Below are 27,238 nucleotides of genomic sequence, written 5' to 3'. Positions count from 1 at the left end.
AATCTGCTGAAAGGAGAAGACCTTATCTTTGCATGCCTCATGATTCTTTGTATTGTTTTTGGCACATTGTTTATTCTTCCAAATGTTTTGGCACCGTATTTGTGCTTTATAAACATTTGTGGAATGACAGCACATAAAGTAACTTGCAGCCAATATTTTTGCGACTTGTCCCTTCACCAAGTAAAGGAGAAAAGTCAAATAGCAAAATGGATGTGCCACATCAAGTGGAGAATTTAACAACTTGCTTTTCCAAAGAAAACACCTTAGAAAGCTTTGGGTTCACACATACAATTCTGAAATCCACAGTCACACAGATGAGTCTCAACAGTTGAATCAAGTCTTTGGAAACAAATTAAACATTTGACCAATTTGATCAATTGGGGCAGAATCAAATAAGATGTCAGATGGCATTTAAGCCAATTTCCCTTTCTATAATCATGAGTTATTTTAAAGCACACACACACAAAAATCCTCAGGACTGTGTTTACTTACAATATTTTAAGAAAACTGCTTTGCTTGCTTTTCTATAAAACCAAGAACAGAGTAGTTTCCTAGACTTCTCTCCGATGTTTCAGCTAAAAAGTTAAATGAATACCAGTGCCAATAAAATGAGGAGAAAAATTATGCCAAATGCTTGACACCAGCTGCAGCAATTAAGTAAGCACCTGCTTTATGTTTCATCTCCCATCACCCCCTCCCTGCTTCATTTAGGCTGGTTTCTGAGGTTTTTTGAAAATAAATGCACCTCAGTGGACAAGCACACAAATGTGCTTTTCCCTCTTTTTTTCTTTCTTTCTTTCTTTCTTTCTTTCTTTCTTTCTTTCTTTCTTTCTTTCTTTCGCTGTCATTAACTGGAGCAAACTGAGTGGCAGGAATATCTGGACAAAGGCAGGGTAGTAAAGGCACTTAAGTTTCAAAATCTAGAGTTTTGAGAATGTTGGGGGCAGATGTAACCATAGTGATCAGCCCTGCTATGAGTGCTGATGTATGCTGCTTGTACTAAGCAGCAGACTATACCATCCCAGGGAGACCCTGCAGATGAAGATGTAGATTTGATTTCTGGAAGCAAGGTTTCTATTGGCTTAAAAAGCAACTTTCTCTGCAGAGATTCAGGCTTGAAACGAGTTGCCATCAAGTAGTTCAAGACTGTTATCAGCACAGAGCTAGCATGAGCATCAAACAAGATATGAAAGACATAACAGTGCTTTGAAAAGTTAAAAAGATTATGCAAATGTGAGGCAGGTATTAATATTAAACATGCTTATTGAAATCCAAAGAATAGAAACTAGACAGTAAGCATATTCATCCCCTGGAAGTAAATTAGCACTTTTCAGAGCCCTGAGCTACCATTTCCTCTTTCCGCTTTCATCTTCTCTGTGGAAGCTGGCTCAAGACATGCCTCACTCCTGGGAGATTGGGAGGCATACGGGAGATCAAGTGAGATAATGTATGTGAAGCACCTTGCTCCATGCCTCCCATATGGAAAACACTTAATAAATGTGACTTGATTTCAAGGAGGAAATTAAATACATTAGCCTGAGAATTCTTCGTACCTGCAGTCCACCAGATGCTTTTCATTAAATTATGTCTCCAAGAGAGAAGAATGGAAAGTCACCCTCAACAGTATTGAATCAGTGAAGCTGACTGCTTCTCACTTGGAGAAAACAGACGTGAAACCAAGACATTGATCCTTCAGTTCATGGGTACTAGAGTAGCAACCATTCCTTTCTTCCCATATTGATTATTATCCCTCTGTTCTCCAGGGGGAAATGTTAAAGCTGCTTTTGCAGTTCCTTTAACAAAGCTAGACACTCACAAAAGAGAGATTCTGAGAATGGAACAAGAACTTCTGAAAAAAAAAAAAAAAAAGAACTTCTGGATGCAGACAAGCAGCTCCTTGAGGGCAGGGACATGTCTACTCGTTTCCTGCCATGACTCAACACCAGGTAGAGTGCCCCTGCATGTAAGGAGCCCTCAGGGCATATTCATTAATGAATCCAGCCGCATTAGAGATATGAGGAAGAAAATGAGGTATCAAATTAAAGATCTCTTTTTCCACAATTTCATTGGTAGTTTTGCTTACTCTGCCTTTGGTTCAGAATAACGCCACATTTGTGTTACGGCTCAAACCATGACAATTCTGTAACTCTGCATGGTGACGTGTGGAGCTAGACTTACTGTGGTGTTCACTTCCCAAAGTGTACAAATATCGAATCATTATGCTGTGCACCTGAAACTAACATAATGTCATAGTTCTATTATACTTGAATAAAAGAAAAACATAATGATGCTGAAGTGTCATTCTTGATCAAGGGTCCACCCTACTCTTCTTAATAGTGTGCTCAACCCATCAATAAAAGTAAGAGCTCCAGGAGTACATAGTCCAAAGTGGTCAACTTATTAATGGTTAATGAGTTAATATTGCCTCAAAGAAGAAGCCAGAAAGTCTGGTCAGTCTACCTAAGAGCTCTGCCATCTGTTGTTGGTACAGATTTACATTTGTGCAAAAGAAATGTAGTTGTATAGAATAAGCCTCTATTTTTTTAAGATATCGCTACAGCACCAAGACAGATAGCCACTGACAATCCTAAGAGATTCTGCACCAAACAGATCTGTGCTTCCAGTGTTTTATCACTTGCAGGTTTACATATACTCATGGACACACAGCCTGTTTATCCCTAAGGCATATCTATGGTGCCTGGGTGGCTGGACCAGCAAGTCCAGCATCAGCCTTACACCATGCTGAGAATCCTCGTTTTGAGTATTTTCTCCTCTGGAGAGCCTAGAAACCTTGAGCTTGAGTTCAAGGAGGTAACACTTGAGCAGAGCCTTCAAGGATGGAAAGGAGAGGAGGAGATGGCATACTACGAAAGAAAACACTCTACCAAAGACAGAGTAGGGCTTTTTTTTATTATTATTTGCTTTTTGTTTTCCTTAGGTTTCTAGCAAATTTAATGCACAACATTCAAAACTCAATAATAAGGAAGAGGTGAATAAAATAAAAATGGGGTCAAGAAAGAGGACTATGGGCAAGAAGTGGACAAGTTAGGATCTGGAGCAGGGAGGTGTCTTTCTTTGAGTATCACATCTCATCCAATCCATAGTCTTCCTTGGGGCCAGTCCCCCACTGTCACAACTGAGGGCTTCATGAAGACGCTGTACCTAGCCCAGCATTCATGGTAGCATTTTCCATTCATACTGTCATCATTTTCCCCTAGTGGCTTATTACAGTGGCGCCAATCTGGTAGCTGGGATTGAAATCTGTGAGTCCTATGTACATGATGGTGCTGTGGCAGGGGGCTCCCGAGGCACCTATGCCTCACAGGGGCTGCCGACAGGCAGTCTGGGCCTTTTCTCTTTGGTGAGGAGCTCAGTGGTCTCAGCCTCAAGCAATTTTCATCTGTCTGGACACAAAAATCATGCAAGAGTAGGGAGGTAGGAAATGTCATAGAAAAGCAGGGCCATTTGGGAGATCTACAATTGCAGGGTGGATGGAGTATAGAGGTGACAAGACTTAAAGAAGCATTCATTCTTTGGAATACAAAGATACCTTGAAAGGTGCTATTTGTACCACATTTTAGACTTGGTGTAAAATCTAGAACCTACTGCCATAACTGCAGTGTCCTGTAGATCAGTGGTGGCCCCAGGGAGGCCTTAAAGAGCTATGACAGCATATTGGGAAGAATCGGACTTCCACATCATTAGGGTAACATGGCTCAGGTGGGTCTATCATACAACATGGACTAATTTTTTCCAAGACAGGAATAGGTTAAAGGTGGAAAGGCCCTTAAAAACATACCCAAGTCAGCACAGGATAATTAGAGAAATAATTCTGGTTATAAGAGTAAACTCCTCAAAATCTTAATCTTGATTGGTAAGGAGTATATTTATTTGTTCATTTGGCCCAGGAGAGTGTGATTACCCATGATTGGTTAGACCAATACTTTTCATTGGTCCTCTTCCCTGGCCATCAAATAAATCCACCTAGGGAGCTTTAAAAAATCCCCAGGGTGCCTGGGTGGCTCAGTCAATTAAGTGGCTGCCTTTGGCTCAGGTCATAATCTCAGGGTCTTGGGATGGAGCCTGGCATGGGGCTCTCTGCTCAGCGGGGAGTCTGTTTATCTCTCTGCCCCTCCCCCACTCGTGTTTTCTCTCTCTCTCTCTCTCTCTCTCTCTCTCTCCACGCCTCTCTCTCTCAAATAAATAAATAAAATCTTTTTTAAAAAAAATTCCCGGGACGCCTCCGTGGCTCAGTGGTTGAGTGTGTCTGCCTTTGGCTCCGGCCGTGATCCTGGAGCCCTGGCATGAAGTCCTGCATCAGGCTACCTGCAGGGAGTCTGCTTCTCCTTCTACCTATGTCTCTGTCTCTCTCTGAGTGTGCCTCATGAATAAATAAATAAAATCTTTTAAAAAAATTCCCAATGCCTAGGTCCATTCCAGTGACTCTAGATCCATCTGGGTTGAAGGAACAATGAGTGGGAAGACCTAAAGAACAGGATAAGTTGGGCAGCCCCGGTGGCTCAGCGGTTTAGCGCCGCCTGCAGCCCGGGGTGTGATCCTGGAGACCCAGAATCGAGTCCCACGTCAGGCTCCCTGCATGGAGCCTGCTTCTCCCTCTGCCTGTGTCTCTGCTCTCTCTCTCTCTCTCTCTCTCTCTCTCTCTCTCTCTATGAATAAATAAATAAAATCTTTAAAAAAAAAAAGAACAGGGTAAGTTTCTGGGGATATTTATAGTTCTACTTGCCTGGAACACAGCATAGGGACATGAAGCATCAGGTGACACACTGGGGCCACCACTGTTCAATGGGACATGGAGGTAATGGTGTAGGTTTTAACTTCCTGTCCCCAAGTCTAAAATGTGGTAGGTGTCCCTGCAGCCATATCACAGCAGAGGCTATTAAAGAAGGGAATCTTTTTTTTTTTAATTTTTTTAATTTTTTTAAATTTATTTATGATAGTCACAGAGAGAGAGAGAGAGAGGCAGAGACATAGGCAGAGGGAGAAGCAGGCTCCATGCACTGGGAGCCCGATGTGGGATTCGATCCTGGGTCTCCAGAATCGCGCCCTGGGCCAAAGGCAGGCGCCAAACCGCTGCGCCACCCAGGGATCCCTAAACAAGGGAATCTTAAAGAATCTTTGGGAAAGGGTACAATGGTTGTTATGGCAGACATGAAGTATTCCTCAAATCATGTCTCCTTTTTCTCCTGGTAAAGGACGATGTGACTGAGTTCTGACCAGTGGAGTATGGGTAGAAGCAATACATGCCACATCCAAGGCTGGATCTGAAGAAAATTTCGCTTGACAACCTCCCCATGTGCACTCTCTCCCTCTCCCCTCATCTGCTGCTGGGTGGCAGAGTCCAGAGGAGGACTTCAAGGTCCTGGGGAGGATGTGCTATGAGTAAGCAGTCAACCTCTACTGTATTAAGTCACTGAGATTTGGGGAATGTTTGTTATGGCAGTTAGCCTACCCTGATTTATATAGCAATCATAGATCAAACTAATTTATTTATAAGCACAATGTCAAGAACAGCAAGTATTTTAGTAATAGCTACTTATTATTATATGATATTTGCCCAGCTTTGGGTATCTAGACTTTCCCTCCCCTTTTTTTCTAAGGTTATTTCTTCCCTTGATCCAGTGACCAAGGCATATCTGGATGTCTATGTCTATTTTGTCTTTAAGCCTGATCACAATGTCAGTGCAATACTTCTTCCTGGATCTTGCTTTTCTCATGCATTTCCTTGCAAAAAAATATGGGGAGAGAGGAGATGCTTCTGTTGACATGATAGTGAGACAGAAGCATGAGGCAGTCCAACTGGCACCACTCATCACGGCTCTGCTCTGCTTTCCCGGCCTTTCCGCATGAAGGCTACAGGGCCGAGAGTTCAACTAGCTTGAGGACTAATTGGAGGAGTAGTACAATCTGCTCCACTGGAGAAAACATTCCATAAAAATTGTTCCTGCTGAGTTTTCTCACAAAACTTCCAAATTTTAATTAGACGCTGGATGAACCAGATGGGCGGCAATTCTGACGAATACAAGGAGTTTAAGTTATGGAAGAAGCAAGTGCTCCTATACTAAGATTAAAAATCAATAGTCATGTGACTAGGTGACCACTTAATCCACATGATTTGAGGAACTCCAGGGGTTCCCTGTCGAGTGTCAGCAATACCTGAAAAGTGGTTCATAGCAAAGCTTTCACAGTTATCTGTCACTTCACGGGATCTCCCTTAATGCTCTCAATTCTCCAGCAAGGTAGGGGTGTAAGTATGGACCCCCAAGGCACCGTGAAAGCAAGTGATTTGCACAAGACTGCACAGCTGGTAAAGAGCAGGATGGGGGCTCTTCACATGTTTAGTGGCTTCAGAGTTTCTGCTACACCCCAAATTGCCTCTGCCATTGTTAAAGCTTCACTTCTTTGGGCTCACAGCATCTCCTAAGCAACTGATCATTCAAATGAAATCTCACCTGAATCTTAGTGTAGAAGTGGAGCTGTTCTGGTAAAAGTGTATTTATGGGAAGGAGAGGCAGGGAGAGGGAAAGATTAGGGAATTAGATGCAAAGCCCAAGAAATACAGTCTAAAAGCCACTAGCTTAAAGCATCTGTGCCCTATTTTGATACAAATGGCCTTGGAGGAACCACTTAGTGTCATTCATACACTGTATCCCATCAGATAACTTCCTACTAGTGGAGACAGGGAGATAGAATAGCAATCCCACATCGAAGGGCCCTGTTGACACATGGCCAGGTGGGAAGAAGAGAAGGAATACAACAACGGATGAAAACCAACTTTACATTCTGCTTCAGGTTTAGTCTGCCTGGGGAGGGAATTGAATTTTGCTGCTGCTAATATAGTGCTTTTTGAACGCTGATGTTTAAAGCCAATACTTTAAAGTATTCCTTGTATTTCATCAAGTGCCATGAGATTCGGGGTTTTAGGGACCAGGGAGAGTGATGGAAACCAGACACCAAGCTCCCCAAATTCCTGGGAACAGGCAGATACAAGAGATGAGAGTGTGGGCCGCTGGACAGTGACAAGGCTTAGTGGGAGAAGACACTGGATGGGTCCTGATAAATTGGGAGAGATTAACTGAGGGGCTGCCCGCCTCCCATTACCCCCCTCTTCACCCCTTCCCTCTCTGCTTTACTCAGTTCATGTGGATCGAGCTCCTCCTGCAGCCAGCACTAGCACATGCTGGAGGATTTACAGTTCCTACTAAAGATCTCTTTCTTAATTCTTTTTGAATGCCCCTCTTAAAGAACAGTGGTATTTCCCACATTCAATCCTGAAAAAATTTATCTTTACTAAAAAAAAGGAGCAGTTAATTTTCTCATTTTCCTTGGCTTAAATCCTACCTCTGCTGTTGGGTGGCTTTATGATCTATTTATTTTACCTTTCTAGCTTCAGTTCCCTTACCTGAAAAATGGGCATAGTAACACCTACCTTGGGGCACATGGGTGGCTCAGTGGTTGAGCATCTGCCTTGGGCTCAGGTCATGATCCCAGGGTCCTGGGATTGAGTCCTGCATTGGGCTCCCTGCAGGGAGCCTGCTTCTCCCTCTGCCTTGCCTATGTCTCTGCCTCTCTTTCTGTGTCTTTCATGAATAAATAATCTTAAAAAAAAAAAAAACCCACACCTACCTCATAGGGTTGTAATGAGAAATAAATGATAGAATGAAAAATATATAAACGGTTCTTAGCACAGGGCTCAATACCCACACAGGGCCCAGTGAAAGAGATCAGAGTATGCCACCCCAAAATATGCCACTTTGGAATAAAGTTTGTTTTGAGCTGAAAGGGGTTAGCTCTTTGCTCTTTCCCTTCCTGTTTAGATGCAGGGCACACATTTCCCTTTGTAAATATAATAGAAGTTTTCATTTGTAAATGTGACTACCTCTCCAGTACCAGGAAATGAACTACTCCCAGACAATTCTTACCTACATAACAAACCTTACTAAACAACTCTTTTTTTTAAGATTTTATTTATTTATTTATTTGAAGGAAAGAGCCAGAGCCAGAGAGAGAGAAAGAGCACTAGCAAGGGGAGGGACAGAGAGAGAGAGACGGAGAAGCAGGACCCCGGGATCAAGACCTGAGCTGAAGGCAGATGCTTAACTAACTGAGCCACCCAGGTGCCCTAAACAACTCTTATCTACCATATGTTTCCTAGTCACCTTTTCCTAACTCACTGACATTCCAGAAGCCCCAAGCCCATTTTCCTTTGTCTAGCTTCTTCTCCAGACAGTGCCACCCTCTGTTATGATGATATAGGAGTCCCAAATTCTAACACCTCCTTAAGTCATGTTTCTTTATGAATTCCTTGGCATAAGTATATAATTAAATCCTATTTTTTAAAAACTCTTGTTAATCTGCCTTTTGTCAGTTTAATTTGCTGGGCTCAGGTTGAGAACCTAAGAGAGTAGAAGAGAAAGATTCTCCTTCCCTAAGGAGAAAAGACACTTTTTTCTTGTTTCACATTATACTCTGTGTTCCCTGGTTTACCCTAGAAGCCATTTCTCAGAAGCCTTGGCCATGGGGTGCCTTGGTGGCTCAGTGGTTGAGGGACTACCTTTAGCTGAGGTCGTGACCCTTGGGTCCTGGGATGGAGTCCCGAATCGGGCCTCCTGCAGGGACCCTGCTTCTCCCTCTGTCTGTGTCTCTGCCTCTCTCTGTGTGTCTATCATGAAGAAATAAATAAAATCTTTAAAGAAGAAAAAGAAGAAGAAGAAGAAGCTGCAGCAGCAGCCTTAACCATTTTGGGGAGGATTCAGAGGCAAAGGAGTGAGAAGGTTTCCCAGATCTTTGGGAGCAGAGGGACTACAGCGGGACACTCTATCACTATAGCCACCTGACATTCACAGGCACTTTGGGGACCCTGAGGAGGCTACCAGAATGGACTCTGAAACAGTAATGGAGCCCGTTGGGTTTAGTTGAAACTTCCCTGATACCTCAGTGGAGACTGTGCTGTTATCACTATTCCACTACTCTGATCGTCCCTAACACAGCCTTCTTCCACCCTGTGCTTCTCTTGTTTAATTCGTAACTCCTCCTCTAAATTATATCATGCCTGAGGCAGGAGTGCTGTGGGTCCAGTGCTGTGCTTTGCCTCGTGGAGAAAACACACTTAGCACACATGTGTTGAGCGAATGAACTTACATAACTATGCTGAGTAAGAAACAAAATTCAATTGTTCATAGTAAACCAAACAAACAACAATCCAGTATTTACTTAGTTCTAATCTGAGTGTCATGATTACAGTCAAATGTCAGATGATGGGTGTGCCTGGATGGCTCAGTGGTTGAGCGTCTGCCTTTGGCTCAGGTCATGATCCCAGGGTCCTGGGATAAAGCACATCAGGCTTCCCGTAGAGAGTGTGCATCTCCCTCTGCCTATGTCTCTGCCTCTTCTACGTCTCTCATGAAGAAATAAATAAAATCTTAAAAAAAAAAAAAAAAGTCATTTAAGCAAGGCCTATGTCCATCATGACTTGCTTCAATGTTGGTCCAGAAAAGTGACAAAAGGGGAAAATGTGGTTTTCCTGGAAAAACCTTAACAATCATCTCAGAGTGTTGATGCCATCATTTGAGATCCCCTCTGAAATGTGGCTGCTCCCTAGGGTGAGGATAGGAAGGAATGCCACCTCTGGACTGTGTTTCTTTAGGGTCCTGTGATTTATCCTCAGACTAGAAGGAACGTACCCATAACAGAGGCCTGGGGTTGAGGTTATAGTCTGGGCTGAGAAAGCAGCCATTCCAGTCTGTTCTTCCCTCTGGCCAGGTTGGTTTCTCCCCTCAGTCATTCTGACAGCTTGAGGAGGGGCGCTTTTGCAAGGGTACCTCAGATAATGAAAGATCCGAATAATAATAGCTTGCTATGTGCTAGGCACTTTCTTACATTATCTCATTTCCTTTCCATCACAATCCTGTGAGATGAGTACTGATATGTCCATTTTACAGATGAGAAAACTGAGGATAAGAAAGTTTAAAAATTTTACCAATGTCACTCAGCTAGTAAATGGCAAAGCCAGGAGTTGAACTGTAACTACCATGCTAGCCTGCATCCTCCTGGATTGAGATGACCCAAGGGTCACCCCAGGCTTCCCCCGAGAGCCTCCAGAGCCAGGGCTGGATCAGCCTCAGTCATTTCCATGCCGCAAATGCCATATACTACACAGACATTTTACACAGTACTCATCTCATGTGGACAGGCCTCAAGAACAGCCCATAATTTCATAATGTCAAAAATAAGGAATCACATGGTAAACATTTTGGAAACAGAAGTCAGTTTGAAGCCCAATACTATATGGCCTTGAGCAAGTCATTTAACATCTGTGACCTTGTGTTCCCTTATCCACAGGCTGGGGGTAATAATGCCTCATATGCAAGGCAGGTAAGCTGAACAATTGGTCCGGCAAGTAGTGGTTCTTCCATCTTCCTGGCTCCACCACTGTGAGGAGTGCATGCAGTGCCAAGTGTGTGGCCAGGAGAGGGGCTGGTGCAGAAGCCTGACACTTCCTTGCTATATGATGCTCCTTTCTGCTCCAGACCAGCAAGGCACTAAGCCTATGGTCATAACCACTTCCATCATTCCCTTGCCATGTTCTGGGGTTAAATTCCAAGCTTCTGGGATCATCATTCCTATGAAAACTTAATGGGTGTAATATAGGCCACAAGTCACGGGCAGCAATGGAAAGCTCTTGTTCTTCCAGAATGAGAGTACAAAGCCAAACAAAACAAAACAGGGCCTTTCTTTGGGGGTAAGGGAAAAGCAAGAAGCTTGAAATCCAACATCACGAAGTTCAAGTTTCCAAAGCACGAACACTCTCATTGCATGTTTCTCCTTTAATTTCAGAATCTTAAACAAAAATAACCAAACAAAAAATCACTTAATGACCTCTTGAAAAGGTAAAGAACTATTTCTTTTAAGAAAAAATGACTGCTAATAACTACAGTGGGAGTGATTCAGGCATGAAGAAGGAGAAGGAGAAGAAGAGAGAATAATCATAGTTTCAGCTTCATATTCCAATAAACAAGCCTTCCCTAGGGCAAGACATCTCTGAGGCACTGCTTTCCCTTACAGTCCCCAAATCATATTTCTGGTTCAATTATGTTCATCTTGCCCACGACTTAGAATTATGCTTGTTTTATTCACTAACAACCTTTTTTTTTTTTTTTTTTTTTTTTGCTATTGAAGTCTAGCTGGTAGAAGGGCAGCCTACCAAGGCCTTCCCTGCACTTTTGGCATTTGGCTCTGAAAAATTCAAATATAGTTCTAGAGAAAATGCTAAATAGCTAAAATCATACCTTATAAAAAAAATTCTTGGATCAGTTGCTTCTGTACACTTTTGTTTTAAATTGAGGTACAAGTGACCTATAATATCACATTAATTTCCAGCGTACAACTTAATATTTACATGGAGTTTTGCAAAATAATCAGCACAATTAATCTAGTTAACATGTATCACCATATATAGCCACCAAAAAAAGTTTTTTTTTCTTGTGATGAGAACTTTTAAGATCTACCCTCCTGGCAACTTTCAAATATGCAATATGGTATTGTTAACTACAGTCAATACAGTATGCTTTTGTATTTTGATTTAAACTTCACCACATGCATTTTGGTTACCTGTAGTCCATGCAGTCACCATATACAAAATGAGGTAAATGGGTGCCTGGGTGGCTCAGTGGTTGAGCGTCTGCCTTTGGCTCAGGTCGTGATCCCGGGGTCCTGGGATCGAGTCCCACATCAGGCTTCCTATAGGGAGCCTGCTTCTCCTTCTGCCTATGTCTCTGCCTCTCTCTGTGTCACTCATGAAGAAATAAATAAAATCTTTTTAAAAATGAGGAAAACAAAGTCTTTTCAAGCCTCTGTTTTGACAAGGTATTTCTCCTGCCTGAGGAGAGAAGCTTGGAAGTTCTAGAATGTTAGTGCTATGAAGATGGAGAAACTGAGGCCTGAGGAAATGAAAGTCTTGCCCACAGCCACATGGCCTCTTAGCAGTTCTTGCCAGAGGGTATCTGTCAGTTTGTTTTGGATTCTGTATGTAAAGCATTCAGCTTCCCTGGGTTAATGGATTATTGATTAATGTTCAGAAGAATATACAAAGAAGTTTTTATGTTCCCACTATGAGAACTTCTTTTGTTCCTTCTCAGTGGGAATGCTAAGAGCTTTGGGGCAGGACAATTCTTTGTTGTGTGTGGAGGTTCCAAGAGTTTCAGGATGTTGGCTTCTCCAGTCCAACAGTTGCAGCCAGGGTGAAGCTGGAGGCAACTAGGCCAATGTTTTCACAACTCCTCATGGCACTCTCATAGCTATGAGTGACTCGCTGTTGTACACTCAAGAACCTGTTCAACACTTTCCCTACCTTTCCAATCATCTTCTCTCCAGTGGGATTGCTGGCAGAGGCAGTTCACATGTCCAGGATCCCTAGATCTCATCCAGCCCAAGCACGTCCTTTGAAAACCAGAGCCTCAATATCAGGAACTATATGCAAGGTCGTACAGCTCATCCCAGAACCAGATCTTGGCTCCTTGTCTACCATGTCCCAGAGATGAACTTCCCATATGCCACAGTTTTTCCAAGGATCAGCCCTGGTTACATGGCCAGGCCAGCACCAGGGCCCAATACCCATCACTCACAGGGGTTCTGCACCCCATAGTCTCCAACTGCTTATTGTGTGAGTAAGGTGAGGTATCCTTTGTTCCGGGAAACCACCCAGAAGCAAGGAGACAGTGCTGTGGAGTGATAAAGAGAGTGAAACATCTCTGGTTTTGTTGTTGTTGTTGTTTTAAGATTTTATTTATTTGACAGAAAGAGAGAGCACAAGCAGGGGGAGCAGCAGGCAGAGGGAGAGGGAGAAGCAGGCTCTCGGCTGAGCAGGGAGCCCGATGCGATGCGGGGCTCAATCCCAATCCCAGGACCTTGGGATCATGACCTGAGCTGAAGGCAGATACTTAACCGACTGAGCCACCCAGGTGCCCTGACACGTCTCCGTTTTTAAGCCAGATGGACCTTATCTTGGGCAAGCTGACTCTTTTCTGCCCTTCAGTTTCCTCATTTTTGAATCGGGAGTCAATAGTAGCCAAACGATGTTTGTTACAATTAAGTGAGGTAGCAGCTCCAAAGCACCTACACCGCTGCCTGCCAGGCTATAAGCACATGCTAAGTGTTATTTGTCAGCAGCAACACCACTGTCCTCTTCTTTCTTCATCATCAATTACATCAATTGCCTCCCCTGAAAACTTCACAGAGGAAAGAAGGCAGGGCCAGTTTAATTTCTCTCTGCAGCATGAACCAGAGGTCCTCATTCTTTGAGGCTGCAAGTAATGGTCCCCAGTCCATGCCAAATTCAGTTGCTACTCAATAATGAAGACAGCTATGAATAATATAAATTCAGCATACTAAACTGTAGCAATAAAAATTAAACAAAGTTTATTTTTTAAGAGCAAAAGAAAATACCAGCCCATACATCTAAACTATATTTTCTCCTTTATAATGCCATTTTAGTTCTTTCACCTAGGTAATGATCATTCAGTCAAGGGAATAGAAAGATACATAAATTGAAGATCCTGTCTTCAAGGAGGCTTTTTACTTTTTTTTATTTATTTTTTTAAAAAAGATTTTTATTTATTTATTCATAGAGACACAGAGAGAGAATGAGAGGCAGAGACACAGGCAGGGGGAGAAGCAGGCTCCATGCAGGGAGCCTGATGTGGGACTCGATCCAGGGTCTCCAGGATCATGCCCCGGGCTCCAGGCGGCACTAAACTGCTGCACCACCAGGGCTGCCCTCAAGGAGGCTTTTTAAAACAGTACAACTGGAGCACCTGGGTGGCTCAGTGGTTGAGTATCTGCCTTTGGCTCAGGTCATGACCCCCAGGTCCTGGAATCAGGTCCTGCATCAGGCTCCCCAAAGGAGAGCCTTCTTGTTCTCCCTCTGCCTGTCTCTGCCTCTCTCTGTGTGTGTCTCATGAATAAATAAATAAAATCTTTAAAAAAAATAATAAATACATAAAAAATAAAATAAAAAATAAATAAAGCAGTAGAAGTTGCTGCCTTTTATCCCATCCACCCAGGCTTCACTCTGTGATGGGCTTGGAATCTCCATAAACCAAAGAGCACCAAAGCTAAAATCCTACTGGACTCACTGACCCTCCCATTCCCTTCCTTGCAGACCACCACTTCTAATGGGGTGGTTCCCCAGGCTTCCACACTGTTCTTAGTTCTCCTAGAGCCCTGTCAGTTGCTTCCTATTGAGGAGTGGTTGGAAGTGTGTATTAAACATGTCTTTTTATTTTCTATATTCTGATGGTTTGACATTCAAGGTCTTCCTGACCTTAGAGGGACCACCTCTGCCAGAGTTAACCAATTCCTAGAGTTTGTAAATGACTCATCTGTGAGAATATCTTTCACATGCAAACCCACCAATACAGAGGCCAGCTCCCCAACCATCTCCTCTACTGGGCTCTCCTACTCTGAGCCTCTTCCACCTGCCCTAATAATCCCAGAAGCAGCTATCAGACAATTAGGGACAGCTCCTCTATCCCAAAGCCCACTGCATATTCAAACTAGAACAATAAAGGCTCTTGTCTACATTTTCCCTTCACACTTTATGCCTCCTGACTGTCCCATGTGCTTCCTCATGTGCTTCCCTGCGTGGCATGCCTCCTGTTTTACACTCCTGGGGAGAGTACAGCAACTTCTTCCTTCATGACAGTAACTTCCATGTCTGCTGGTCTTACCATACCCAATTAAAACAAATCTTGGCTACCTTTACAATAAAGGGAAATAAAAAGGGGGAAAAATCAGAGATAAAAGCCAGCTGGGGAGGGGTGCTTGGGTGACTCACCCGGTTAAGCGGCTGCCTTTGGCTCAGGTCACAATCCCAGGGTCCTGAGTTGGAGGCCCGCACTCAGTAGGGAGTCTGCTTCTCTGTCTCCCTCCCCCAGGTTGTGCTCTCTCTGTCTCTCTCTCAAGTAGATAAATAAATAAAATCTTTTTTTTTTTTTTTTCAAAAAAAAACTAGTCGGGGAGGAAGGGTAGAATTCAATTTAGTAAACATCATTAAAACAGCATAATAACTCCTTGTACTTGTAAAAGACTAGAGTTGATAAAATAAGTTCATAGACACGATTTCATACAGCCCTTGACAAAAGCCTGTGAGGTCAACACTGATCTCATTTCACACAAAGATATGGAGATAGAGAGAGGCCAAGTGATTTAACCATGATCCCACAGCCCGTAGGTAGCAATGTCAGAATTTGAACTTGGCTCTGTCAATTTCTTTTTTTGGGGGGAGGGGGGCACCGTTCACACAATTTTATTTACTCTAAAGTCAGCGACATTATCCTGATATTCTTTTTTTTTTTACATTTTTTAAAATTTAAATTCAATTTGAGATCTGTCAGTTTCTACAATTCTCCTGCTGTCTCTCAAAGAAGCAGAGAGAAAATTAAGAATGGAAAGTGAGCTGCCTACCTTCTTATAATCTGGGTATTCTTTCTGTTTGCTGAAGACAGAGCCTTGTGTGTCCTTGCATTCCCCCAAAGCCTTGTGCATAACAGAGTATTCAGAAGTACACACTGAACCAATAAATGAAGAGCAATCCAACGGGGTGGTTTACAGTTCCAAGCACCTTAGGAACCCATGGACCCTCCCTCTCTTGTCCATGGTTCTGACACAACTATGTCGCATTGGTGCATCAAATAGATTGAAGGAGATTTTAAGATATTTCCTACACAAGACACTGGAGCTTCTGTCAGAAAAATTTTAAAAGAAGTAGAAAAGAAAGAAAGAAAGAAAGAAAGAAAGAACGAAAGAGAGAGAGAGAGAGAGAGAGAGAGAAGAAAGAAAGAAAGAAAGAAAGAAAGAAAGAAAGAAAGAAAGAAAGAAAGAAAGAAAGAAAGAAAACCCTACACGTTTTTTCGTATAGTTTTGAACAGATAGAGGCCAAAGAAGCTGTTCTGGTGTGGCTTGCATCCGGCTGTGTTTTTTCTTAAGCAACCGATTGCTCAGGAAACTCACTTCTGGGACTGAGAAGTTTGGTTTAGGTTTCTCAGAATGCCTAAATGTCTGACCACTTTTCATCACAGAAGGCTGGACCTATGATTAACTACTGGTTTCCTTTGTTTTACCAAATAGATGTAACCTATCAACTTCAGCTGTAACATAAGATCTATTTTTCCATGGACGTCTATCCTGAAATGGGAGATACGTTCACGCGTGAACATGGTGTGTTTTATTTACCACCAAAGGCAGATGGTAATCTTCTTTGTTATCATGATTTAAGACTGAGCTACCCACAGGGTCACTATTCAGTTTTCCGGGATAGTTTGGTCCTACTGTGTGCTTAAAACCTTGAATTTTAGAATTAGAAAAATATGATTTGAGTTCCAATTAATAATAGCTCCATGACTTTGGGCAAATGATTTAACCCATTTGACCTTATATTTCTATGAGATGGGGTAATAATAGTACTTATGCAAACCTTTGAGAAGAATTAATATCTAATTCAGATATATATAATACAATTATATAGAACACTGTATGAGTTATGTGTATGTTATACATTTAAAATATGTAATATTTGTTGTTGAGAATTAATATTAGTAAAATGTTTTATCCATATACCTGGCATATAATCAGCAGTCAGTGTGTGGCAGCAAGAGTTAGTACCTTTGATTCTTCTGCTCTTAGCTAGGCACTTGGGCCTTTGCTGTCTGGGCTGTGGGTACAGAATTAATGGCTTCCGGTCAAAGCTCCCTCCTTAGCCATCCTGGCTAGTATGTTCCTGCTTTCTATCTAACTTCTGTTTTTCCTCCTTTGACAAAGGAGAGAGGTTGGGTCTAGCTCCATGTCCATTAATTCGACAGGTATTTATTGAGCATTATTTCATTTTTCCTGTAGCTGCATTAACAAACTACCCAAAACTTACTGGCTTAAAATCATTTTATTTGCTCACAGCTCATAGATCTGGTCTGGGCTCAGCTGGGAGTCCCTTCTTTTGGTTTTGCCAGTGGTCACTCTCATGGCTGCATTCATCTGATAGACCCAGCTGGAAGCTGAACTCAGCCTGGGTTCCGGGGTGGCTGGGTCTCTTTCTCTACAGAAACTCAGGATTTTTAACTCTATGTGGCCTCTTCACAAGGAGCCTGACTACTTAAATGACACCTCAGGGCTCCTAAAAGGATAAAAGCAGAAGCTACCAGTTCTTAAATATTCTGATCAGGAAACTGGCACCATATCACTTCTGCATGTTTTGTTGCCAGTCTAGCTCCCGGGGGAGAGGGCACAAGGGCATGAATACTGGCAGGCCTGGGTCATTGAGGACCATTAATGTAACAGACCATGGAAAGCATATTCTCTGTTCCTAACACTTTGCTAGGTGAAAACATCAAATCAAGTTTCTATCTCCGTAGAGCCTACATCTCAGGGCAGTGATTATGGTTACCAAAACTTGACAGTGCATTGGAATCACTTGGAAGCTTTGTGAAAACACAAATTTCTGGACCCTCACCCACAGTTTCTGTTCCCATTTGTTGGAGGTGGGTCCCAAGAATCTATATCTCTAGCAAGTTGCCATGTGATAGCCATGCTGCCAGTCTGGGAACACTTTGAGGACCACTATTCTGGGGTTCAGTTCTTTCACCAGAATACATCCCCAGAGATGTTACTTCCATTGGTCTGGGGTAAGGTAATTTTTAAAAACATTTCCTAGGTGATCCTAATGTGCCCGGATTGAAAAACACTGCTTGTGAGTCTATTCTGTCTGTCTCTCTCTTTTTTCTTACAAGTTTCCTTGAGCTAGTCACAATTTGTTTTATCTTTATGACCCCACCTAAATACTTCTCTTCTTCAAAGCAAGAGTTCTCAGATTTTGCTGCACTTTAGAATTTCATGCAACCTTTAACAGTCTTAATGTCCAGGTCATACTCCAGACCAATTAAATCAGGACCTCTAGGGATGTGACCCCAGCATTAAATATTTTTAGAAACTCTCTAAGTGATTGCGAAGTGCAACAAAGTTTGAGAATAGGTGCTTTAACATGGCCTTGGTGTTATTATCATGGTACACATTTCTCAGTTAAAAAACGATCTTTCCCACACTGATTTTCAGTACCTTCCTCTGAACACTAAAAAAATGCAGAGTATTTTAAACCAGAATTTAACCTTCTCCTCTATATACTCCCACTTACATCTGCATTCATGCCTCAGTTGCATAATTATCCCTTAGGGAGACCAGATTTTGCCACATTTGCCCTTAAAATTTTTTTTTACCAAGACCGTGAAGAACTTTTGGTGAGGAAGGGGTTAAGATGGTAGCCCAGTTGCATGCTGGGAATTGTAGTACAAGAGCAGCGCCTCGCCAATGAGGCACTATGGGCCTGGAAAGCAGCACCCGGGACTCCTTCTCCCCCGGACCCTTTGGGGAGGCAGCTCCCAGGAGTGGCTAACACCGTGGGCATCAGACTGAGAGATGCCTGGGTTGGATCCCAGTGCCGCTCCTTACCAGCTACAGGACCCTGGCAAGCTACGTCACCTCCTGGCCCTAAGTTTTCTTTTCTGTAAGTGGAGAGGAAATAGCAACAGCAACAACAATAATAATAAGTATTTAGCCCATTGGATTGTTATGAGGATTAAATGAATTAATTACAGTAGGGGCTTAAAACAGCAAATGGCACAAAATATGCATTCGTAAATGTCTGCTTTTGTTAGTACGGTCTTCTAATTCCTCTCCTGGCCAAAGTTGGACCAGGAGAGTCAAAAATGCCCCAATCCCACAGTCAGGACACAAGGGTTTAGCTGTCTTTTCAGAAGTTATCCATGTCTGTTAGTCTAAATTGTACCCTGGTCATTCTCTTAAAAATCATGAGGTTGGTTGGTTGGGATGATAGGCTGGGGCCACGGGATATGATATTAGCTAACACATGCTGGTATACATGCCATCTCGTAGTGAATGTCCCTTGGTTTTGCCTGCCCGGCCATCCTCTCTACTCCTGGTAATAATTCCAAAGTTTCTATTGGGGCACAATGTCCCCTCCACTGCATCCACCCTTGATGGGATTGCTGCCAAGGTGTCCTGCTTTCCTGTGGCAAATGGGTGGGCACCTGACCCCAGCTCAGCCCACTGGGCTCTCTCCTCTAGGGAGGAATATGGAGACAAGAGCTGCTTGAAATGGATTTACCTGAGGACGTTGTCCCTTACCTCCTGCCGCTTACATCCCCAAACTCTCACAAGTTTCTCCTTTCTGAAACCTATTTGGACAGCCCTTCCTTGGATTCCACCAGTCACTTTATCACCATGGCAATAAGGGCCTTTTTTGCTAAGACTGGCAGAATCAATGTCTGGCACTTTCTACCAAAGAGTCCTAAGTGACACACTCCTTCTAAGTAATCTTTAAAATCTGGTCCTTGGGACGCCCGGGGGGCTCAGCGGTTGGGCTTTTGCCTTTGGCCCAGGGCGTGATCCCGGAGTCCCGGGATCGAGTCCCACGTCGGGCTCCCTGCATGGAGCCTGCTTCTCCCTCTGCCTGTGTCTCTGCCTCTCTCTCTGTGTCTTTCATGGATAAAAAAATAAAATCTTTTAAAAATAAAAAAAATAAAATAAAATAAATAAAATAAAATAAAATAAAATAAATAAAATAAAATAAAATAAAATAAAATAAAATAAAATAAAATAAAATAAAATCTGGTCCTCTGCTCTATGCCCTTGCCCTCTTCCCATCTAATTTCTGGCAGAATTATCAGTAGCTGAATGCCTTCTTTGTGACATGTCTTCCACATGTATTATCACTAATCTTAATATCAACAATGCAAAGATGGTATTACTGCTACTTTAGCAATGTAGAAAATGAGGCACAGAGAAGCTAAGCAGCTTGCCCAAGGTCACACAGCTAGTTAATAACAGAAATGATATTCCAACCAATCTACCCAGGCCCCTCAATCAGTGAGTGAAATTTTTTGGAATTGTGTTCAACATTTCTCTGCCATTTCACAGACTCCTGGGGTGGGTGAAGATCTTTTGCATTCTCTAATGAAGTATTTTCTTTTACTTTCTTTCTTTCTTTTTTTTTTTTTTTTCTTTTTTTCAGTCATATACTGATAGTAAGAAACATTTTACATCAAAGCTCTCCCCCCACGGGCACATGCAAAGAAGAGCTGATACCCGTTTGCATGTGTGAGTGTTTGTAAAAGGAGGCAGGGCCAAGCTAGAGCTTTTAAGGCTCGTAATAATGATTTGTTTACTTGCATAATGCGTGTTTCCTAGGCCACGCCAGCTTGAGGGGAGAGCTGGGATCAGAACCAGCACAGGCTGTTCCTCTCTCGCTTTGCTTTCATCAGCTCCCCCAGAATCTCCAGCTCCTCCACGAAGCCCCAGTCCAGTTTCTGAGGATGCCCAGAGAACATCACACATGTGTACCCAAACACAGGCCAGGTCCTCGTGTCCCTCCTCTCATGCTCTGGCTCCCTGCTGGCATCATTTGCCAACTCTTCGATGTGGCTGTCACTGCTGCTGGGCCACTAATGTTGAGCTGCTCCTGGTGGAAAACCCAGTGACTTTGGTGATGTGTGAGTGAGTCATGGGCTTGGACGGGGATGCTGTTGTATCTCCACAGCAGCTCCAGTGCCACAAGGCTGTGTGCAGTTCCTCCTAGCACCCACGTGCAATGCCCTGATATCCACTAAACTAGAAAAAAAATCCCTTTTGTCACAGGGATCCCAAAGTAGATTCTTTTCACCCCTTCTAACATGTTCAAGGCATGTTCAAGGGCAACAGGCTGACAACAATCTCCATCCTGTGTCCATACCCACCTTCTTTTTCTCCAGCTCTGGATCTTGTCCTTGGACTGAGCTTGGGTGTTCTCACTCTCACCCAGACTGGTGAGTTCTTTCTTTCTCAGGAGGATCCTTGGTTGCTTTATGCAAATAGACTCTTGGCAAGGCCACAGACTGTCATCTTGCCCAGAAGTGCCTGCTCCCTAGAGTGAATACAGACTTAAGAGAAACCCATTTTTATTTGAGAGCTTTGCTTCCCAGGTATCAAGAGTCACATGTTCGGAGTTCAAGTCTTGTTGCAGTGATGATGATGATGATTAACAAATCTTCCCCAGTATCAGATCCCAGGTTAACACTTTAGATACATTTAATTCTGTCAACAATTCTATGTGACATGTATTACTATTATACTCATGATACAGAGGAGAAAACCAAGGCTTAGAAAGGTTACATTGTAGACTGCGGTCACATGGCTGGCAAAGCACAGAGCCAGCCCTGGACCCACTCGGCTACTCCTCTACAGCTGGGCCTGTGCATCCATCCTTCTGCAGCCAAGCCTCACAGCCTCCCTGGGCCTCCTTCCAGCTCTCTTTGGTCCTTTCTAGGCCACTCTCTCAAGGGCCCCCACTGTGATCCACAGGTTGTCAAACCTTATCTAAAGGTTTCCAGTTTGGTGGAAGCCCCTAAGCTTCCACCCTCCCAACTCCCACGTCCTCTCTGTGCCCTCCCAGGGCTTCCTGGAGGAGGAGGAGTTGTGTGGAAGGGAAGTCTCATCAGCACTAAGAGTCCCCTCTCCAGGTCCCTCAAGACTTCAATATGGCAAACTGCTCTTCCCAGGCCCCTCCTCAGATCCAATTCTGGAGCCTGGCAGTTTCTCCTCCCTGAAAAAGCCATCAGCATTCCACATTACACGGTTAAAATTTTGCCTGATCTTCGTGGGTTAGTGGGTGTTTTAATTCAATAGGGAATTCAAGTCTGGGTTTTAAATGCCATAGAAAAAGAAAAAGTTACTGTCTTTTCAGAATGCCCATTGTAATTTGTCCTTAGAGTCCCCCACTCCCCTCCCCATGGTCCTTTTTCCACTTGAACGGACAAACTGAGCCACCAGATAAATACAGCTGCAAAGTGAAGTTATGGATATGATTTCTTTCCCTCATTCATTTGCCCTTCTGGCTTAGTCAAGTCATAGATGAAAGACTGGTCACATTTTCTTTGACCAGTCTACGGAGTGCAAAGCCAAGGGCTGATCAAGCAATCTTGATAATTTGATACATTTGAAAGTGAAACATAGGGAGTGAATTATCTGTTTAACCAAGTATCTGTGAGAATGTCACCCCATACACAGTGGCAGCTCTGCTCCCGATCATCTGTATGACCTCTCAGGAATTCACTTTCCCCATCTGTAACATTTTGGGGATTGGATCTGAGAATTCTGAGGTCCCCGAAAGTTCTTGGGATCTTTATTTTATACGTACAAAATGCATCATTTAAAAGTCAGGTAAGTTAGGGAATGGATGGTTAGAATAAAAACAATCCTCTATAAAATTTTTACCACGTAATTATTTTATGGAGCAAGTTTCCACTGTGCACTTGAAACGGGATTCAATTTACAGAAATCTGGCTTGCAGCCCACTTTTAAGTGACACTTTTACCATTTCAAGTGGGGCTTGCCTGTGGGTCACGGTTTCTAAAAACACTATCAGGAGATCCCTGGGTGGTGCAGCGGTTGGGCGCCTGCCTTTGGCCCAGGGCCCGATCCTGGAGACCCGGGATCGAATCCCACATCGGGCTCCCGGTGCATGGAGCCTGCTTCTCCCTCTGCCTGTGTCTCTACCCCTCCCTCTCTCTCTGACTATCATAAATAAATAAAAATTTAAATAAAAATAAAAACACTATCAATCCTCTCTCCACAAAGACTCTGGCAGTGAAACATTAGTAGAACTTATTCTAAAATCATTACTTCTCTTAGATTGAGGTTTTTTTCCTTTTTTGTCAAAATACAACAGATTATATCACTCATTGCCTAAAACACTGTCCTCAGGGTTGAGGCCAGGCCCTTGTGTGTCTATTTGCCCCACCTGGAAGGTTCCTGCTCTCTCTTTCATTTCCCTTTATCTGAGAACTCAGCTCAATCATCACTTCAGAGAACTGTCCTCTGACCCCCTTGATGAAATCAAAGTCCTGTATTCTAACTGGGAGATGTGATGTGAAGTTTCTTTGGATGAGCAAGTTCTGGTCACGAATAGCCTACAGGCTCCATTGTTGCTCTACAAGGCACACTGTTTGCCCACTGTGTGCACCACGCCATCCAGGCACTGGATTCACTTCAGGGTCTCTATCCTCCAGAAGCTTACAGCCTGCTGGGTCAACAGACAGTAATCAGATACAAGAATGAACATGCCTGCCACCGCCCCCCTCCCTCCACCTCCAGAGCTTATTGAGATGAAACAAGGGATTGCAGGGAGCGTGGGGTGTGTGTTGGGAGGGCAGGGGTGGACTGCCAATGCATCAAGCTCCTGTGGAGGAGGAGTTTAGGTCATAATCACACATATGCTGGAACAGTCCTTTACTGCTTTCAGTCTAAGAAGCCGAACGAGAGAAAGGACTGACATCCCCTAGCCGGCTGTGCCAGCTTGAGAGATGGTAAGAGGACCAAGGGTCTATTCTCCTCCTTGTCCTCCGAGCTACAGGTCTTCCCACCCTCTTGGACTCTACCACTGTGCCCCAGTGTCAAGGTCTGTTTTATTCTTCTTTGAATACGTTTCTATCCCAAAGGTACATTCTGTTTCCCATCAAATATGGCAGTGACATAGCCTACCATTTTGATGTAATATTCATAATATTATGGGACATCTATGCTACCATTCCCATTTCACAGACAGGGTAACAGATGCAAGGATAACAGTGGCTGGTTTGTGGCAGAACTGGGACCTCAAAGCCAGGGCCCCGACTCTTTAGTCCAGGGCTTTCCCCACCCTGTCTGAGCCTCCAGGGCTAAACCAGGCCCTGTACAGGGCCCCAAAGAGCCAAAGTTGGCTGCCTCCTGCTGGCAGGGAGCTCCTTCAGGCTTCTGGTCCTACGCTAGGGAAGGGAGTGTGAGAAATGAAGAGGGTGGATTATGCACAGAGGCAGTCTACATTCCCATTTCCTCCCTCATCACGGAAGGAGGAGATGGCTTACCCATGGGGGGAGGGGGATGAAAAGCAATAATTCGTAAGAGTTGGTAAGTGTCAGCAAAGTATTTACTCACATTCATTCCCTGCAAGTCCCCTTCTCCATGTGCTCCTATTTGTCTTTCAACGATGGCACCGATCAGGTGGATTCAGCACGAAATACCAAGGTTTTAGCCAAATGCTGCAGAGGGAGAGTTTCATTTAACTTCATTTTTCCAGCCGGGGCTGGCTCAGAAGCGAGTTTTTCTGACTCGGTCCTTTGCTACATGCACAGCAAATTCCCAGGGGTTTCTGAGACTGCCCAGACCTGACACACGATGACTGCTCCCCCCCGCCCGCCCACCCACTCACTAATAGGACATAAAGCGCTCCTATTTTTGGTAACAATTAAAGGGCCTCCCGGTGCAAGGCAAAGGGCTGTTTATTTTCTGTTACATCACTTCACTTTGCCTTCGAAGGCTGGTCTGCGCGCCGCGTTCTCGTGGTGATGCAAGTCGGCTCTCTCCTCCAGCACTTGGGTCCCTCCCATCGCCAGCACCTCACAGGTCTCTTCCCGAGCAGTGCGTTGCTGGAGCCAAGAGCAGCTCACGAATCAGCTGCAGGTCCCCGTTTTGAAAAGCAGAGATACAGAGGCAGAGGAAAAGGGTGGACTCCTGTGTGACCTGGTCTCAGAGCAAGACAATCACCAGCTGAATTCCAGAAGCCCTGTTCATGTTCGGGGATATTTTTTCGACTGCATGGAATCAGAGAGAAGCCAAAGGATGGGAAATGCCTGCATCCCCCTGAAAAGAATTGCTTATTTCCTATGTCTCTTATCTGCGCTTTTGCTGACTGAGGGGAAGAAACCAGCGAAGCCAAAATGCCCTGCCGTGTGTACTTGTACCAAAGATAATGCTTTATGTGAGAATGCCAGATCCATTCCACGCACCGTTCCTCCTGATGTTATCTCATTGTAAGGCCCGTAAGCATTTTGATATCTAATTTACGATTTAAAAATTCCAGCTGATGTATTTGGGGCTTTGTATGTATCAGTAGGAGGGCATGGAGAGAGAGATTCCTCTTGCGTGCTTGGCCATTTGACAGTGCTAACATTTTGCTGCATTTGGAAATTTGGATTTTGATTAGCTGCTATGGAACATGCTTAGATGCCCCCCACCCCTGACCATTATTATGAGAAACCTGTAGCAGATTCATCTCTCCTACTTCATCTGGGAAGGAACAGTATCGTACTTCATAAAATAGTGTCGAAATAGTGACTGTTTTGCTAAACCAGATTAACATAAGGTTTGTTCTGTGTGTGTGTCTCTTTGTGTACGTCTGTTTGTTTTTTGTTTGTTTTCTTTCAGATCCTTTGTGAGATCTGGTTTTACTGAAATCTCAGAAGGGAGTTTTTTATTCACACCATCGCTGCAGCTCTTGTGAGAAATATTTATATCATGACTATTTTTAATATAGCATATATTTGGATAAGCCCTCTAGTAAAACGATCTCAATATTAATTTTGTCAAATGTGATTGTATTTCTGGAAAGAAAAAGATGATTAGTAAAGTCAGAGGTAGCTGGGTTTGTTTGCGACTTGACACGGGCAGTGCAGGTTGATTCTTGCAATGGTAAATTTGCTAACCTGTAATGCTGTCTACTTTAATGGCTATTTATGAAGTTGTTGGAATGTTTGCAACAATGATCCCCATTCCATGCCACTATTTTACTTTCATTTTTGACTTGGGAACTTTGCTTATTTTGCCCTGGAGTTTTTGAATTAGTCGATACAGAACCCTGCATAACATATGCGCTCAAGATGTTGTCTCCCGGGGATCTGGGGCAGGCTGCTACTCTGTATGATTTACCATGTGGGGAAAAACAAATCCGGGTTCTTTCTAGGTAACTCCTTAATATATTAACTCTCGTGAGGCTGTTTTCTGATCTCCCATAATTTATAACTGGTCCCCTTACAAGGAGGGAAAGAAAATATTAATATAGGATAGTGCAAAGGATTAGTCTTTGCTGTGTGTTTTGAGTTAGCCACGAGGGAACCACATATTCCAGCTATGTCTCAAAATAGTCAAAAAACAATATTTAACTAAGAAATCGGATTTCTCCACAGGCACAATATCACATGTATAATTTGTTCTGATGTGTAATGTTTGGCCATTGGAGTGCTAGTTCTTAGAGCTGGACCACGTGAGGGTCAAGAAGTTCCCCCCTCCAGGACTCAGGTGTCAGGCGACAGATTAGAGTTGTAGTGACATGGTTCCAGGAGGAAATTAGCCAATTGTTGATCAACTGAGCTTTCATTATCTGAACTGCATGATTCAGGACCCAAGTTTCTTACTTGCTTATTTTTTGTTTGGGGTTTTTTGGTTGGTTGTAGTTTGTTTTGTTTTTGTTTTTGTTTTTTTGCCCTAATTGGCCATTTTGGCTGTTCGAGGTTATATATACAGAGACATACAGCATGGTTTGAAATTGGAGAGACCTGTGTAAATCTATCCTCACCACTCACTAGAAACTAGACATAAAAACTTGTGCAAATGACTAAGTCCCTCTGAGCCTCAGTCTCCTCATCTGTAAAATGGAGGTGATAGTACATTGAAGGGTTGTTTTCAGAGATAAATAAGATTTAAGTAGATAAAATGCTTGGTGTCAGGTATGACAAATGGTTACACATTTTATGAAAGATAGGTTTTTAATTTGTACGTAAAGTTGAAAAGCTAAAAACAAATTCTATTGAGTCCATTAATCTGTTGTTTTATCTGTATGAAATTCCAAAACTGGCCTATTTCATTGAAATCATAAACCTGACCAGGTGTCCAGACATTATGTAACAATGTTGGCTAATGTCTTTCTACTAGCTAATGTCTGGGGGTGATATACAGTTGAGTAGAATATTCTTAAGGGATTGATCTTATTGAGGTCTAGTGGTATGATTAGGGGAATTGTTAGCACATCAAACAAATCCAAAAAAAGAGTCTTTAGCACATAAAGAGGCAAAGTCTCCAATGCTGGGATCCTTCCGCAGCATAAAAATTGGTTGTATCTGGAAAAGTGATAACTGTGCTTATGTTGTCCACTTATTAAATAAACAAATGGCTCGTTTAAAAGGCATCCTTTTCAGGAGCTAAGGCACTTCTTTCTCCCCAGGATAGTTAAATAGATGAGTCCTTAAAATTCAAGAAGAGGCATCAGTCAATACATACTAATATTCCAACAGTAAGTAGATGTTAGCTGTGACAGAAAACCTGGCTTGAGCAACACCCAATCAGTTAGAACACATCTACTTGGTTTGTTTGT

General features: G+C 43.2%; 1 protein-coding gene and 1 long non-coding RNA gene across 4 annotated transcripts in view; one reads left to right on the top strand and one right to left on the bottom strand.

Moving 5' to 3' along the window:
- Positions 1–20,971: 20,971 nt before the first annotated feature.
- LOC140621112 (uncharacterized) lies at positions 20,972–27,231 on the bottom strand. Its single transcript, XR_012020847.1, has 3 exons — positions 24,396–27,231; positions 24,028–24,131; positions 20,972–23,134 (listed from the first exon to the last, which is right to left on the bottom strand). It is a non-coding gene; the product is annotated as an uncharacterized lncRNA (long non-coding RNA).
- LGI1 (leucine rich glioma inactivated 1) overlaps positions 24,389–27,238 on the top strand; it is a 38,860-nt gene continuing 36,010 nt past the window's right edge. Inside the window, exons 1-2 of one of the 3 annotated variants that reach the window (XM_072806003.1) lie at positions 24,389–24,902; positions 25,297–25,368. In XM_072806003.1, coding sequence (XP_072662104.1) covers positions 24,688–24,902; positions 25,297–25,368 — 287 coding nt within the window. In that variant the 5' untranslated portion in view covers positions 24,389–24,687. The remainder of the gene's footprint in view (positions 24,903–25,296; positions 25,369–27,238) is intronic. The other 2 variants (XM_072806002.1, XM_072806001.1) reach the window with 2 other exon arrangements.

This window comes from Canis lupus, chromosome 29 (assembly GCF_048164855.1).
Source record: "Canis lupus baileyi chromosome 29, mCanLup2.hap1, whole genome shotgun sequence".
Classification (NCBI taxonomy): domain Eukaryota; kingdom Metazoa; phylum Chordata; class Mammalia; order Carnivora; family Canidae; genus Canis; species Canis lupus.
The sequence above is the reverse complement of the archived record's forward strand: the minus strand, read 5'-3'. Positions and strand labels throughout refer to the sequence as shown.